This window comes from Lissotriton helveticus, chromosome 3_1, assembly GCF_964261635.1.
Source record: "Lissotriton helveticus chromosome 3_1, aLisHel1.1, whole genome shotgun sequence".
In the NCBI taxonomy this organism is placed as follows: Eukaryota; Metazoa; Chordata; class Amphibia; order Caudata; family Salamandridae; genus Lissotriton; species Lissotriton helveticus.
The window spans coordinates 125,321,111-125,336,600 of NC_136061.1; the positions used below are offsets into that span (position 1 = coordinate 125,321,111).

At 46.9% G+C, this 15,490-nt stretch overlaps 1 protein-coding gene across 1 annotated transcript in view; it reads right to left on the bottom strand.

The window, feature by feature from the left end:
- NOS2 (nitric oxide synthase 2) overlaps positions 1 to 14,628 on the bottom strand; it is a 76,776-nt gene extending 62,148 nt beyond the window's left edge. Inside the window, exons 1-3 of the mRNA XM_078679357.1 lie at positions 14,557 to 14,628; positions 6,551 to 6,621; positions 204 to 378 (exon numbers count right to left, since the gene is read on the bottom strand). Of these exons, the coding sequence (XP_078535483.1) occupies positions 204 to 316 (113 nt within the window). The 5' untranslated portion in view covers positions 317 to 378; positions 6,551 to 6,621; positions 14,557 to 14,628. The remainder of the gene's footprint in view (positions 1 to 203; positions 379 to 6,550; positions 6,622 to 14,556) is intronic.
- Between the last annotated feature and the right edge of the window lie 862 nt (positions 14,629 to 15,490).

The following is a 15,490-nucleotide window of genomic DNA, read 5'->3' on the forward strand; positions in this document are numbered from 1 at the left end:
ACAGGAAGCCTTCAACCTTCACACCTCTTTGATAGGCACTTTTGACTACCACGAAGAAGTGGATGCATGAACGAGCCATACTATGAAAGCCTATCCTGCCCGAATGGCTGGCCTCCTTGGCCTGTGGGATTTGCCTTTCACTAGCCCGGAGGGCTGCTGAGAACACCCCACCTGGAGGACAGGGAGAAGAAGCATCACCATACCTCTCGTCATGGAAAGGGTACTTGGGCATGTAGTTGTTGTTCAGATCTTGCAGGTCATAGCTTCTGTCCTTCTCGGTGCCTAGGTTGAAGAGTCTCTTGAAATGGCACTTCATTTCCCAGGCGTTAAGTGGTTCGACGGGAGCTGTCTGCGAAGGGATACAGATAGAAAGTAGACCTGAAGAGAAAAAGATAAGCACTGGTTACTACAACAGATTGTCCTTCCGTAATGACTAAATGCCGCAATAGAACCTGTAACCTCAGTGTCACTGCCTGGAAAGATACCTGGCATGTCACAAGCCCCCAGTGCCAGCCAGTGACCCCCCTCGCCAACGGGCACGTCCCACCTATTTATGTCACTGGGACGACTTACCCTACCTTGAACAAGGCACACCACAGCCCCACTGTACCAATGCCCCATACATCAGCTGCCCATTCTTACGCAGTGCCATTTGCTGCATTCCCCACCCAGGTTGCTGTTGCCTCGCCCACAAAAGTAGAAACTATAGACACAATGGGCATCAGTTCACAAAAGCGCAAGGGGTAGCGGAAGTGACATCATGAACTTTTCCCCCTGCTAAAATAACATTATATAGTTGACCCCTTGTTCCACCATAACCCTCTACTTGCTGCTTCAGAGTGAGGAGAGGGGCAAAAGTCTGGAAGTGCAGAGAATGGACAGAGTTCTCACAGCCCTGCATGTTTTCTATTTCTGACTTACCTTTCCAGAGGGTGCCAGGGTAGAGCAAGGGGTACCAAGGAGAGAGTCCCCCGGGTACAGGAGAGCGGCTTCCCTTACTAACAAAACAAAACAATAAGGCATTGCTGGCACAACTTGTGGGCTTACAGGCTATGCCAGCCACCTCTAGGTTCAGAGGTGTGGCAGCCACTTTACATGGGTGTTTTTGTGTATCTGGTGATGTCACAGGTTGGCAGGCCCGCTGGCGTCTGTTGTTGCCGCGCGGGGGAATCTCCGTCAGAAAGCGAGTCTTGTGTTCGTCTTCCAGCCACTTGAGGCCACTTACCCTCCAGGTGAGTCATCATACTAGAAGTATTGTGTCCTTCTATCTGGTGCAGCACATCTCTGGTTGGTTCAAGGGTGGGGTCAAACAGTTGACACATCGGTCTGGTACTGCTTTCAGGTCTATCTGTCCCACTTTATGTCAAAGCACTTTGTGCAAGGTGTCTTCAGGTGTCAATGACAGGAGCCTTGTAAATAAGGGAGTCTGATTGGGCGGCATTTCAGCTTACTGCAGGACTGTGGCAAAGTCCTGCTTTTTGGCTCGTTAACAGCCTCCTCTAGAAAACTAGAGGCGGTAAGGTAGTTAAAGGTTAGGTGAGCCACCTCTGCTCTTGTCTGGCCTGCACCCAACTTCCACTCAGGACTGGACCCAATCCTCGAAATGCAAAGTAAGTGATTTGTGCAAAAGGGGAACACAAGTCCTAATTCACGCAGCAGGTTTTGCCAGCGCACCCCGAAGTCCACCGCAGTGCCTGCCTGCTTTGGTGCCTCGAGGACACACTAATGTTTGCTTGCTGTGTGGAGGCCATTGCCAGCTCTTCCCAGCCTTACAAATTCAGGGGCTGTTTACAAAGGGTTGCTATGTTATCTGGACTTATGTATCGCTGCCTATCACGGTACAGGGTATCCAGGCGCTGGAATGATAAGCATTGGTAAGTAAACGAAGGCAAAGCTTTGCACCACGTGACGTCTGCACTAAATCTTTGTTAATCAGTCACACTAAGGTATTCTGACAACAGATCATCCGTGAGTTAATAAAATAACACATATACATTCTGCTGGTGTACAATCAAAGGCGGTTCTTTATGAAAACAGAGGATTAACAATGAAGAAGTAATAAAAAGATATCAAAAACTAAAATCCTAGGTGGGGTTTTAATACCTTGATCCATTGTAAACTCAGGCAGCTTGTCACTTCACAGGTACTCAAGAGATAAAGTATGTTTTAAGGGCAGTTTTTGAGTTTTCTAAACTTTGCGTGAAAGACTGATGCATGCTCTGTAAGAATGTCAGATATAACCATGTTTTGAGGGCAAGTTTTAAGTTGTGTAAGCTTTGTATGAAAGTAATGCATAAAGAAGAATTGATGGACAGAATGCAGAACAATGTCATACATTCACCCAAGTACGGAGATCTGGGCCGCGATTCATAGTTTTTTTGCTCACCATGCCATTCCAGTTTGAATCCAGCCATATGCAAATCAGTCTTGACCTCCGTGGGAACAGTACAGCCCAAACTGCCAGGCCAGGTCCTCCCTGGACTGGAAACAAGCATCCTAGGACCGGTTTCGGAGATTCACCCCATATCAGCCAGGATAGCTTGACTCCAGTGGCATGTAGAGCACAGGACTCATGTCTGGGCATACCAATCCCACTTGGGGTGACAAACGCAAAAAGAAGAATTGATGGACAGAATCCAGAAAAATGTCATACATTCACCCCAGTACAGAGATCTGGGCCTTCCATTATGCATTTTACATTGTTAGTATATCGCAAACAGCCGACAGGCTGTATGCCTGGGTCTTTTTCAAGCCTCATAAAATACAGGTTAGTTCCTACAATAGTTTGTTTTGTAAAATTCGAGTAAAAGAAATAATGTATCCATTATTGGCTGATTCAAAGAGTGATGGAGAACTTTGTCAGGATTTTGAGAGGATTTGCATTATTTCATTTACTCGAATTTTACAGAACAAACTATTGTAGGAACTACACAGTATTTTATGAGGCTTGTAAAAGCCCCAGGCAGTACACCCACGCAAGGGGCGAAACACGTGTCGGCTGTTTGGGATATACCAACAATGTACATAATGGAATGGGACTTTTCTGTAAAGCTACGTGACGAAAAGCACACAATGAAGTACATATAATGAGGAACAAGGAAAGAATAAAAACAAGAGAACCACTAATCTGAGTTTCTCTTCAAGTCGAGGGGTAGTCTTCGTTCTCTTATAGCCTGCCAATGCGACTGACTGCACCATTCAGCTGGGCTTTCGACTGACCGTTTGTCAATAGCAGGGTTCTCCAAAATCGGTGGTGCGGGGCAAAACAACGCCAGATTTATAAGATAACTACATTTATCTAAATGGGGATATATTAAACATCTGGCATGGATCCGACTTTGGAGAGCCCTGGTCAAAAGGATGAGAGGGCGACCAGTTTTCCGATAGGCCCGTCCGCCTCGATGTATCGCCATACAATCGGCCCAGGAGCGTGGCGTGCTCTGAACTACACACCTGTCTGCAGTGGCGCTCCAGGAAACTGACACCTGTAGTTAAAAACGTTCTGCAAATTGCTCCATTGTGTCTGTAATCCTCTGGCATGCGCGGCCCCGCCAGGCGGCTTGCCTGGCCTCCGTGATCCACCCCACGGCGGACTCACCTTTCCTCCTCTTTGTCGCGCTGCCAGCCCCCGGGCTCCCTGCGGCCGCAGCCCGGCCTCTGTTCGCCTCTGACACGAGAAGGAAGCAAGGTCACACAGCTCGGGGAAGAGGCCACCTCAGACGCAGCCAGGGCTGAGCGCGTGCCAAGAGACCTGGGCGCGCGCCCAGATGGGCATCCTCTCAGCATGGCAGGGCAGACCCGTGCTGCACAGCTGCATAGTGCGCGGAGCCGCCACCCTGGAGAGAAGCTCGTGGTGGGAGCCCGTCCTTTGTCCTGTCACCTGCCCGGCGTACGGGGCAGCCGGCCTGGGCACGCACACCGGGCAGAGGGGTCGATGCGGCTGCCTCCCCGGCCGCTGCACGCAGCCTTTGGCACCAGCTGGGCTGGGCAGGGCAGCCAGCCCTCTTCCTTGATGGTTTCCATCAGATAACCCCGCTGGAGGCAGTCCCGTCCCACCGAGCAGGAAACAACAGGGATAGCTCGGTGGGCACAGGCAGTGCTGCAGCGAAGGCCCCTTCACCGGCCCTCGATCACTATGGAAACGCGCTACAGCAGGTGGGACTGGAGGGGGGATGCCAGGTGGGAGGGGGTGAAAGGTTTCCCAGGCGTACCGGCCGTCCCCCAGACTTTGGTGCCAGCACATCTCTGACGACTGCATTACTGCGCATGATGCAATGCACATACATGAAATGTACAAGGTAGAAGCATGATGTATTGCACATACATGAAATGTACAAGGTAGAAGCATGATGTAATGCACATACATGAAATGTACAAAGTAGAAGCATGATGTAATGCGGATACGTGAAATGTACACGGTAGAAGCATGATGTAATGCACATACGTGAAATGTACACGGTAGAAGCATGATGGAATGCGGATACATGAAATGTACAAGGTAGTAGTCACCCGATGTAATGCACAAGCATGAAATGTACAAGAAAGAAAGTGCCATGATGTAATGCACAAGCATGAAATGTACAAGAAAGAAAGTGCCATGATGTAATGCACAAGCATGAAATGTACAAGAAAGAAAGTGCCATGATGTAATGCACAAGCATGATATGTACATGGTAGACGCATGATGTAATGCGGATACATGAAATGTGCAAGAGAGTCACATGATGTATTGCACATACATGAAATGTACTAGGTAGAAGCATGATGTAATGCACATACATGAAATGTACACGGTAGTCACGTACATTGCTGCCTGAATATGTTCTTATTCTTATGTGTGTATTCTCCTGTACTGCATATGTTGTGCAGGGACAGGATTAAAAGAATGATGACTTGTTTGCATTTTACAGGGCTCTTTTTCCATCACTCTAAACATGTTTACTGACATGCCTCCCCTTCCGGTGCACACGCTGTGAGAACTGAACATGTCCGTCCACTTTCCCAGACTTTCTGCACCACTGGAGTCCGATGAGCAGATAAGTGTGGGAAAAGCATGCCATGATGATGGCGAATGCCCGCCGTGTGGGTGGGCGCCTCGTGTCATTGCATTCCCTCACTTCCCTGATAGCCCTACGAAAGCCAGATATGCAGGGACGTAGCTTCAGGGGGAGTGTTTGGGGTGTTACACCCCCCTAATCATTCTAGTCACTAGTAAATAGTTGGATGCAGGTGTTTTCAGTCGGTATGGCGGGAGCCTGTCGGATTTCACCTGGGATTTTTGCATACACACAGAGACAAAAACAGACACACTCTTTCTCTTGCTTCTGTTTTGAGTGTCTTAAAAAATATTGGTCATTTTACAAAGTATTGTGTTTAAGTATCCCATACAATTTGCATCCTGCTTCCTTTCCACCCCCTCTTAGCCCCCCTTCTGCACTCCTTCTGTTGTAATGTATTTTAACATGATATGCCCGCATTGTTGTTGGAAAACCTGACGCTCGCCCCTCCCCCAATCTTACTGACCAAGCTACGCCCCTGCAGATATGCTAAATCAAAGCTAGAATATATGTGTGCATAATGTACTCATGCATTGCATATATTACATACATCCCACTCTTCTGCATAGAAAACACGTTCTCCATCTGCTGACAGACACAATATGTGGTGCAAACAATAGTACAAAAAACAACATTTTTACACAACGCTGCACAATAACCAAAGTTGCTGCGCTGCGTTGAATGAAAGGGAGAGTGTAGGAAAGTGCCATAAATACTAAAATAAGGCACTTCTGCGCCCTTCTAAAGCCCGGGGCACTGCCAAGCTGCCTCGCCACACGCATCATACTGTAAAGTAGTGCACCTAGTGGCTAACAGACGTTGTGCTGGAAGTACATGCTTCCAGTACAGCATACTACGCTCATACTTTAAAACTTTTCCCACTGTGTATGTGTCTGTACAGTGGCACACACGAAAATGTGGAGAGTTTGGAGAAATAAAAGTTTTCCTTATTAGCGCCCACTTAAAAAGGGGTGTCATGTTTTTGGAGCAAAGTCCTATCTGCCATTGTTAGTAGCTCGGGGTTTGCACCACAAACCATAAGAGGTGGAGTAGGAAGGCCCATATACCAACCACTACTTTTCATTACTTTAGGCAACTTTCCAAACTCCCAAAACAACACTTTGTGCCAGTTTTAGTCAATTCTGGTAACTTTGCACCAGCACAAAGTGTTGATAATTCCGGCACGTTATTTAGCATAAGTAGACTTCAGAAAAGGAGTTTTATGCTTCTCCGAAGCAGGTCAATTCCCAAAGACAAATCAATTAGGCAGGCCAATTAAACAGCAAATGATCAGGGGTCGGCGCTGTTTAATGTTTTACAGCACTTCATTTATGATTTTGGAACAGAAAATTCTATAATTTAGGCCTGGAATTTGGGAGTTCTTTCACTAACTTTGAAACTTAATGTCCCTGCATGATATTTTGGGAGTTATTGATTTTCTTGGCAAAAACACATAATGTAATAGCTGAATGAACCATCATATGCATTCTTACCTTGTGTTTGATGATCTGAGAGCAGATTGGCAGTCCCAGCAGCCAATGTTTTTTTTTGCAAGAATTCCAATCTAGAGGCAAATAAAACCGGAAGTCAGATAATTAAATGTCCATATTTAAGCTCCGAGTTTCAAAGTCGCATTTTAAACACAATGCATTATGTGGAAGTGTGTGGCTTTTTGGGGACTTTTCCTGGGCTTAAAATTCTCCCAAAAGTATCAACCTGAACCCCTCTCCGGTATTCTCCAGTCTTTTTTCCCCCAAAAGTCACACTTGGAACACCCTTGTGACTCACTAGGAACTTGTTTTTTAAGCTTTTGAAATTTTATCCATAGTTTGCAAGGAATGCCAATGTGTGCATTATTGGGCAATTTAAACTAACCCTGGATGTATGAGCTTTAGTGGAAACTTCTTAAAGAACCTTTTTGCAGAAATAACAATAGTGACACATTGCTTTCTATATAGTGCTTCATACCGCGCCTGCTGTTTTAAGCGCTATAAACAACGTGTCACTATAGATGCAGATAGACTTCTGTGGTCGTTGAATGGTGCTAAGCTGGGCAGAACCCAAAGAAGGGGTCTGGCAAAGTCCAAAGCTGAGTGCCTGAAATCTATTGTTTTTCTCGTTGTTTCTTCTTCGTTTTGTCTGGTCGATCATGGAATGCTGACTGTGAAATTGATTTTTATATATTTATTTTAATTTTTTATTTTAAAAGTTTTATATAGCGCTGGCTAGACCCGGAGGTATCAGAGCGCTTTACATGAGCATCAGATCATAGTTACAGATTACATCGTTACAAAGGTTAAACAGTTCTAAGAGCATGGCAACATAGTTACTTGTAAGGTCGAGAAAAACAATAAGCACAAAATACGTAAGGGGAAAAGAAGGCAAGGTGAGAGATTCAGGAGGGGGTTGGAGTAGGGGAAGTAGACAGATAAAGACGGTGGGAAAGAAGAGGGGAGGGGAGGATGAGAGACATAGCCTGGGGAGAAGAGGGGAAGGGTGACGTGGACACAAACCGGTAGACGAGTCAAGGCAACGTCCAAAGTCCAGTAAGCTGTGATCCCAAGGGAAGTGGTATCCCTTCCCTATCTCTATTGCGAGAGGCTCCCTTTACGCAGTGAACTCTCTCAGAGAGGTCTCTGAGACTCCAAGGCCTACAAACTGGATCCTTCCCCAACAAGGTGAGAGGGAGTGCTTTGGCAAGGGGTGCCATACCATACCTCAAGTGTGAGTGGTTCTCTTTGCACAGTGGATTCACTCAGCGGGTTCGCTGAGACTCCAGAGTATAAATATTAGATATTTCCCCAACAAGGGGAGAAGGAGTGCTTAGTCAAAGGGCACAACGGACAGGGAATAGGCAGAGTAGCAGGCAAGGGGAGAGATTCAGTGGAGAGAGGATAGGGGCTAGGGAAGAGACAAATAAGGAGAGACGAAAAGAAGTCTGCCTATAGACCGACTGGGTAGGTGACGACCAAGGAGGGAATCCAAGGCCCATCTCCCCTATAGCTAAACCAAGTAGCTCCATCGGGCATCAGACAAATTAGTTCAGTCTCAAAACATTGAGAGAGGAGGGAGGGAGAGACATAAATAGAGTGAGGATGCGGTAGGAGACGAAAGGAGAGACGACAGAAAGTGCAATAATGTGGTTCAACAATATACTAGAAGAAGATCAACAAGTAAACATTAAATCAAACAATCAGCAATACAATTAGGGGAGGAGTGAAAGGCGAGGGTAAGTAGTGGGGGGTAGGGGTGGAGCGGGAGTGTGGATAAGGGAAGAGACAACCATAGAGACGAAAGGGAGTCTGTCTAAGGTTCACAGAAAAACAGGGTGGGGACAAAGGGCAAGGGCATGGGAGGGCAGAGGACAGAAGCTGGAAAGAGTCGGTGCGGAGAGGGGGGAAGGTTGCATAAGGTTTGAACAGACAGAGGCACGTATCTACTGCCTGGGGGCTGTATTGTCTTGTTGGAGAATGCGGGCAGTGAGACTCTGTTCATCTTTGATGGGTGAAAAAGCTGGCGTAAGCGAGTCCTTTGTTTCTAAGTTTGTGTCTTTATTGGTGGCCATTTTGGGGTCAGGCGGCCCCTTCTCAGTAGTGCGAGCTGGGGCTTTACAACAGTTGCTGCAATCCACAGGTCGTTGTGAGACAGGCCTGGCTTGCTTTGAATTTGGATCACTAACCCATGAGGAAAGCTCATCTAACCTCAGACACTAATAAAAATAACTGATAACAGGCAAATGCCGCGTTAATTGTTTTTAAATGGCACAATAAACACAAGTATTTACCTTGCAGTTCACTCCCAACTGGGCACTGCTCTTATATCTGCTGATTGTAACCTTTGCTCAGCACTGCAGTTTTGCGGTTTCCAAGTGCTGTACATCATGGTTGTTGTTACCCCCCATTTCAATGGCACTGACTTTATGAACCCTGGAAGGATGAATACCTGAGGTGAACCTGTCGGGAGGTGAACTCGTGATCAGCAGCTCTTACAGACATAGGGGTCGATTCACAGAAGTAACTTAAGACAAAATCCTAAACTTACTACTTTTAGTATTCACAGAAGTTAGGATTTTGTCTTAAATTTGACATAAGACAGACTTAAGACAAAATCCCAACTTAAGTCTGTCTTAAGTCTGTCTTAACTCTTAAGTCGGTCTTAAGACAACATCCTAACTTCTGTGAATACCAAAAGTAGTAAGTTTAGGATTTTGTCTTAAGTTAGTTCTGTGAATCGGGCCCATACATCCGACTGATTCTAGCGCTTAACTCACTGAGCCAACTTGCTGGCCCCGTTGTCCTAGATGTAAAGTTTGGGTGGAGGGCATTGTGGGGGCGGGGATAAACTTCTGGGCTGTTTTCTGGGAACTTTGTACTGAAAAGGTTTTTCCTGCCCATTGGAGTATTGTGCAACATGCTAATTAGCTGTGTAATTAAGCAGTTCTATTTAAAGCTTCGGAAGAATTGCCAAATTCCCGGGATCACACGTGCAGTCACGCAGCTGAAGGGAAGAGGAATTTCGTAAATGTTACAGTTTATAAACAGCAACGGTGACCTGCTGCGCGGGGCTTTGCCTGCCAGTCTGGGGTACACTGAAGCATTGTGGTTCTGGGGGTGACTGGGTGAGATTTTGGGGACCATGGCTGGCACGGGCAGGTGTGATCTGCATTTTGCCCACTGCTGGGGCACAGGTACCGTTCAGACGTAGCCTCACCAAGAACGTAGTTGGGAGATTTATGACAGTCACCCCCCACCCCCCCTTCTCTCAGCACTCAAACCTCACGTGAGTTTCAGGGTATTCACCCTCGCGCTCTCTACAAGCATGAAACCCCCAACCTACCCCCGGCCATGGCCGATCTGGAGTCATTGCCGGGTCAATGAGGTCACGCCATGGGATGCATGACTGTAGAATGTGAGGGTCTCTGCAACTTTCTACTTTATCGTAACAAACGATGTAAGATCTTTTCGTTGTATGGCAGGGCCCTGGCCGCCATTCGTCTGTGTATTTCTGTGCACTTCTGAGCTTATAATATTTCTATGGGGCGGCGTATTTACAAGCCGCTGGCGCCGCCCCCTTGCGTCACTTTTAACATGGGAAAAACCCAACACCGTGACCTCCTCTGCAGGATTCATGGAAAGTATAGAAGGGTGGTGGTGTTTCCTGTGGCACCCCAGAGAAAAAACGCCCACGGCTTCCTCTGCGAAGCTGCAGGAGACACTGACGAGCACTATACAAATCAAAGTCCTACACAATCAGACACAAACTACTGACCGAAGGTGTGTTTACAAATTGCTGAAGGCATGCAATTTTTTTTGCAAATGGTGTTTTCTGCCAACCCGGAAGTAGAAACTGCCACATACGGACCCCGTGAGCAGCGGGGACCCTTCCTGGGGGGCGTCGAGAAATGTCCTTTTCTCACCTTGGGCTCAGCGTTCAGGAAGATGCCACTGGCGCTTCTAGGCACCTGCACTGAACACATCTGTCTTTTGAGTATAAGTTGTCTGGTTTAAACTAAGTGTACCAAGGATCTGAGGTCTCTTTTTAGGGTGTGGTGGGTCGCACCTGTTGAGGTACACCTGTGTGGCACCTGCAGGATCACATAGGCACCACCTGTTATTTGCTGCTGGTGAATTGTCAGAGTATTTCTGTGATTTACAAGTCAGCCTTGTAATCAGACTTACCATAATGCTCAAAATCTGTTAACAAAATATATGGCCGCAGGGTGCCACGCACTTGTACCATTACCGCACCCTTTCTGCTGGAGGGGGCGGGCCTAGGCCTCGAGCCTGTGGAGCAGACTGACTGACAGGGATGGGGACCAGACACATTCCTGGATGAGTGGCGCCTATGCAAAGGAGTCCCTTTGGCTGGTTCATTCATTACGCTGACTTACATTGCGCCCACATTCCATCCCACCTTTCCGACACTTTGGAGCACCGTGGACGTACGGAATACAAGATGGCTGCGGCTATATCTGGATCACAGTGTGGCACGAGTAGGTTTCCAATCAACCAATCACAGCTTTCCAATAACGCTGAACATAAACCTTGACAACAATGCAGGACAAAACCACCGCGTTCTTAAAACAGCAACATTACTGTTTTGTTTCTTTGTGGCAAGAGTTTATCAATGATTCTCCCTCTAACCGGAGCACATTCAAAATCATGCATCACGCCTAAATTTGGAAAACAAGCATTGGCAAAGACAACAAGTCTGGCTTTGGCTGTGTGGTTTCTGTCTTAGTCAATCCTGTTTTACAAAGCTTTAATTTTGAGGACCCGCTGGTCCCTCGCCAATATAAAAAATACATAACCCTCATGGTCGTAAGTCATTAAGGGAACTACATTGGACGGATGTACTCTTTGTGACAGAGCCGAGCGGGTCACTCACTGTGAAATCAGCCAATGGCTGTATCGGCTGAGCCAATGCTCCTGTCTGTGTGCTGCAGGGGGTGTGAACAAGTGATTAACACACCAGCAGGTCAATGCATGAAGGGGGCTGGCTGAATACCCCTAACAGTAAATATGTTAGATAAATCATTTTAGTAAAATAAAAAGGTCTTAGTTACACAACTCAGGGGTGGCCCTGACAAATGTCATAGCTGCTAAATACCAAGGCCGTGTGACCCTGAGCGCACCCAAAATTCCAGTCTTTTTATCCCATTCGTGCAGGTTCTTCTTCATCCCTGCTTTCTCTGTTGATCCCAGTTTCTCTATCCTTCTCTACCTCCTTTTTCTCCCTTCAGTTTCTTTTTCATTTGCTCCTCCTTCTTTCTTCCTTTGTCTCTTCCTTCCTGTCCTTCTCTTTCTCATTTTTGTTATCTTCCTCACTGTTGTTTTATCTTTCTCTACCCCCTTGTCATTATATTCCTAGCCTTCTATTCATCCCTGCTTCTCAATGTGAACCGTTTTCCTATCCTTTTATTCATCCTTCTTGCTCCCCTGGATACTGCTTTCGATCCTTCTCTTCTTCCCTCTGTCACTCTCTTCCTGTGTGCCCCCTTCTCTAGATTTTTCTCATTCTGCTTTTCTGTCCCTTTCTCCCCCTTCTCTCTTGTACTTCCTGGCCCTTCTTTTCTCATTTTCCTCTTTTTTCACCGTTTTCCTATCTTTCTCTTCCTTTTTTTGTCCCTCCTTTTCTATTAGTCTGTTTTCCTTCTTTTGCACTGCTTTCCTTTCCTCTCACTTTCTACCTGCTTTCTTTTCTAGCTTTCTCTCTCTGGGTCAAGGGCTGATAATGAAAATAAGCCCCGGTCCCTACAAATGAGTGCCAGTACCCCACCACCTGCCAACACCGGCAGAAATTAGGCGCTGCCGGGCAGGCACTGCCTGGGAAAGCCATTCCGCCGGATTTGCAGATAATCAACCTTGGACACCGCTTTGTAGAAGGTTTGGCGAAGGCACTTAGGATATCGTGAAGGACGATAACGTACTACAGGAAATATTGCCTTTAGTACTCGTCCTCACTCCTACTACAGACGCTGCTTAAATGTGTCACTGTGAAGTCACATTTTCGTCCGTCCGCGCCGTCTGTATGTCACTCTGGCACATGTCTATTTATCAATCCTGTAGATTAACCTATAGAAGTGGAATTATTCTCTGCATTTTTTTCGATTAATCTAATAATCGGAAAAGGAAGTAGCTTCCGGCATTGCCCCTGAGACCATTTCCCCCATAGTTATGAAACTAGCGCTTCTGCGGTTTCCTTGGTGAGAACCTTGGGGCTTATTTACAAGGCCCTTGCGACACTTTTGCGTCATTTTTAACATGGGGAAAAGTGACGCAAAATTGGCGCAAGGGCCGTGTAAATCTGCCCCCCAGAATGTAATACACATAGAGCGCCTAGAAGCCTCAGAGAAACAGATCCTTGTGGCGTTTTTCGGGATGCTCTGAGACTAGAACACTTCCAAGAATATGTCCAGGACAAAGGCACAATTGTACTGACAAGGTACCCGTCAATGTGTGTACTGAAATCTATATATGAGGCGGCCTGCCTATAGACTCACAGAGGAGCTGAATTAGATTTGAATTCCGTCCGCCCTCATGGCGCCATCCAGTGTAGGGAAGAGATTGTCCTCTTTGCCCATTCGCGCATCCCACTAACCATCCGCAGGCGCATTCTGGCATGTTGTCGTGTTTGGTGACGCCTGCTTGGGGTCTGAGATGCATGCTGACGTCATTACGGGATGCCCCACTCAGAGCGCACTTATCTATTCCTCATATGAGCCGCTTCCAAACAGAGGTAGGCCGAGACCAGCAAAGACACCGCAGGCGACCATGCCACCGGGGCACCCGCCATCTTAGAATGTGATATCTTAAAACGAGTGTGTCCTTCAGATCTGGCGCCCGCTTGTCTTGGCGGCAGAGGCACCTTAGGGGCTTATTTACAAGCTACGTGCGCCGCCAGTACGTTACTTTCCCCCATACTAAAAGTGACGTACCGTCGGCGCAAGTGGCTTGTAAATAAGCCCCTTAGTTTTCACAGAATCCCTACATTGCTCCTGGGCTGTGGACGGGGAATCACTTGTTTCAGCCATCTCTCAGCAGCCTTTGGAGGTAGTCCTGAGGACTCCTGATCCTAATTACTCTATGAACTGTTTTTAAATCTCTCCACATATCTTGATGGAAACTTCTCTGTCTAAGTTTTGCATCCTCTTTCTTGACACAACAAGTTTTCAGGCGGCTTTTTTTATTTTCATATTCATTGGTGAGTGACCCCGGCCTCTCCTACACACTTTACCCTTGTTGGCATTTCACTTCCCCCGTGCATGGGAAAACCTGCGTAATAAAATGTATATATTGTACAGGGTGACGACACCAACCCTCTAGTGTCCAAACGGAGAGGGCAAATACGGGGTCTTTTAGGGTCAGGATCCTGGGGAGGCGGAGAATGGGCAGAGGGGACTGTGAACCCCAACATGAAATATGGGTTACATCACTTCAGACACATTTACATCATTTCAATACAGAGTTTCCTCACCGGCTAATAAGAACACCCGCCTTCTTCAAAAGGGCTCAGTAAAGAGAACCCTCACAAACCTCCAAAGTATACTTTCTTTGCCAAAATACAACGTCTGCCAACTTTCACACAGTCATTCACTAGGAGCTTAAATTCTATTTTGGCCTTTTATGTAGACGTGGTAGTTCCCATACTAGCAGCCTCCTAATGACATATGGCGCTACACAAAAAGCTAACACAATCTAGCCATAACACAAGCAACTTCATACTGCAAAATACACAGTAACATCATGTCGGAACAATGCCAGTCGGACGATGGTTAAACGCTCGCGGCTGACATCTGCAGAGGTCTTTCGCCCATAGTTCCAATCACGGCAACGAAAGCCAGACTTTTGAGCTCAACAGATGACCATTAACAAGGGTAAAAGAGACAGCGCTTGTTTAAAGTGTTTAGAAACGGCAGAAGTGCGGCCTCAAAGCACTATGTTTGAACCCAGTTGGTATCATACCGTAAGGTAACACAGAATATTGAATGCAGACCTACCTGATTCACGGTCCCCAGTCTGCCCGGGCGGGATGCTACCTGGCACACGGACTTTCTTTGGCGAGGTAGTTTGTAGACATTACCAGACACCCAGAGGTTTTATAGTCTGCCAGGGCGTTATATGCAAATGACGTGTCATAGAACTACAGCTTTACAGAAAGAGAAAAATCCCCCAAAGCCGCTGGCCTGTCAGCATCAGTCAGTGAAGGGTGTGGCGCGCAGGAGGAAGCGGCACAGGTGTCACATTCATTGCAGCGGGCAGCTCGGCGGGTTTCGTTTTCTCTGCTGCTTGCTTCATCCGAATGTTTTTTTTTCTGTCTCAATGTTTGCCAGGCCGGTGTCTAAGATTTTCCCAGTGGCTCAGGCTGTTTTTTTTGTCAAGTCCCCGCTCACTCCATCCTCTGCCAGAAGTGCGGGTGTGACGGGGGGGGGGGCACGGCAGGTACAGGAGATGCTCAATTCTTTCCCTCCCCTCAGGTCCTCTGGCTTCTCTTCCCCCCCTTCCTTCCTCTTCTTTCCCCCTCAATCCTGTAACTTGTTTTTCTCCACTGATGTGTTCACTACTCACCTCTTCTTAATCTTTTTATCATACTCACAAATTACCTTTCCCCCTCCTTCCCCTCAGACCCAGGCTGCATTTCTCTGTTTGCACCTTTCTTAGGGTGACCGGAATTTTGAAGCCAAAAATCTGGAACATTTCACAAAAATAGAAGAAGGGCTGCAATTTTATTTCAACCAAGCTCACAGAATGGCAGCGCTCACCAGCACAGAATTGCAGAACATAAATAAAATGCAAGTTTTAAATCCAGTATCATGCCTGTTAATTACATTGATTTCTTATAACAGCTGCTAACTACCCCTGGTTTGGAACACATTAAAAAGGCCCCTCCCACCATTTCTGGTTGACCCTCTCTAAAAACAGGGACATGAGCTA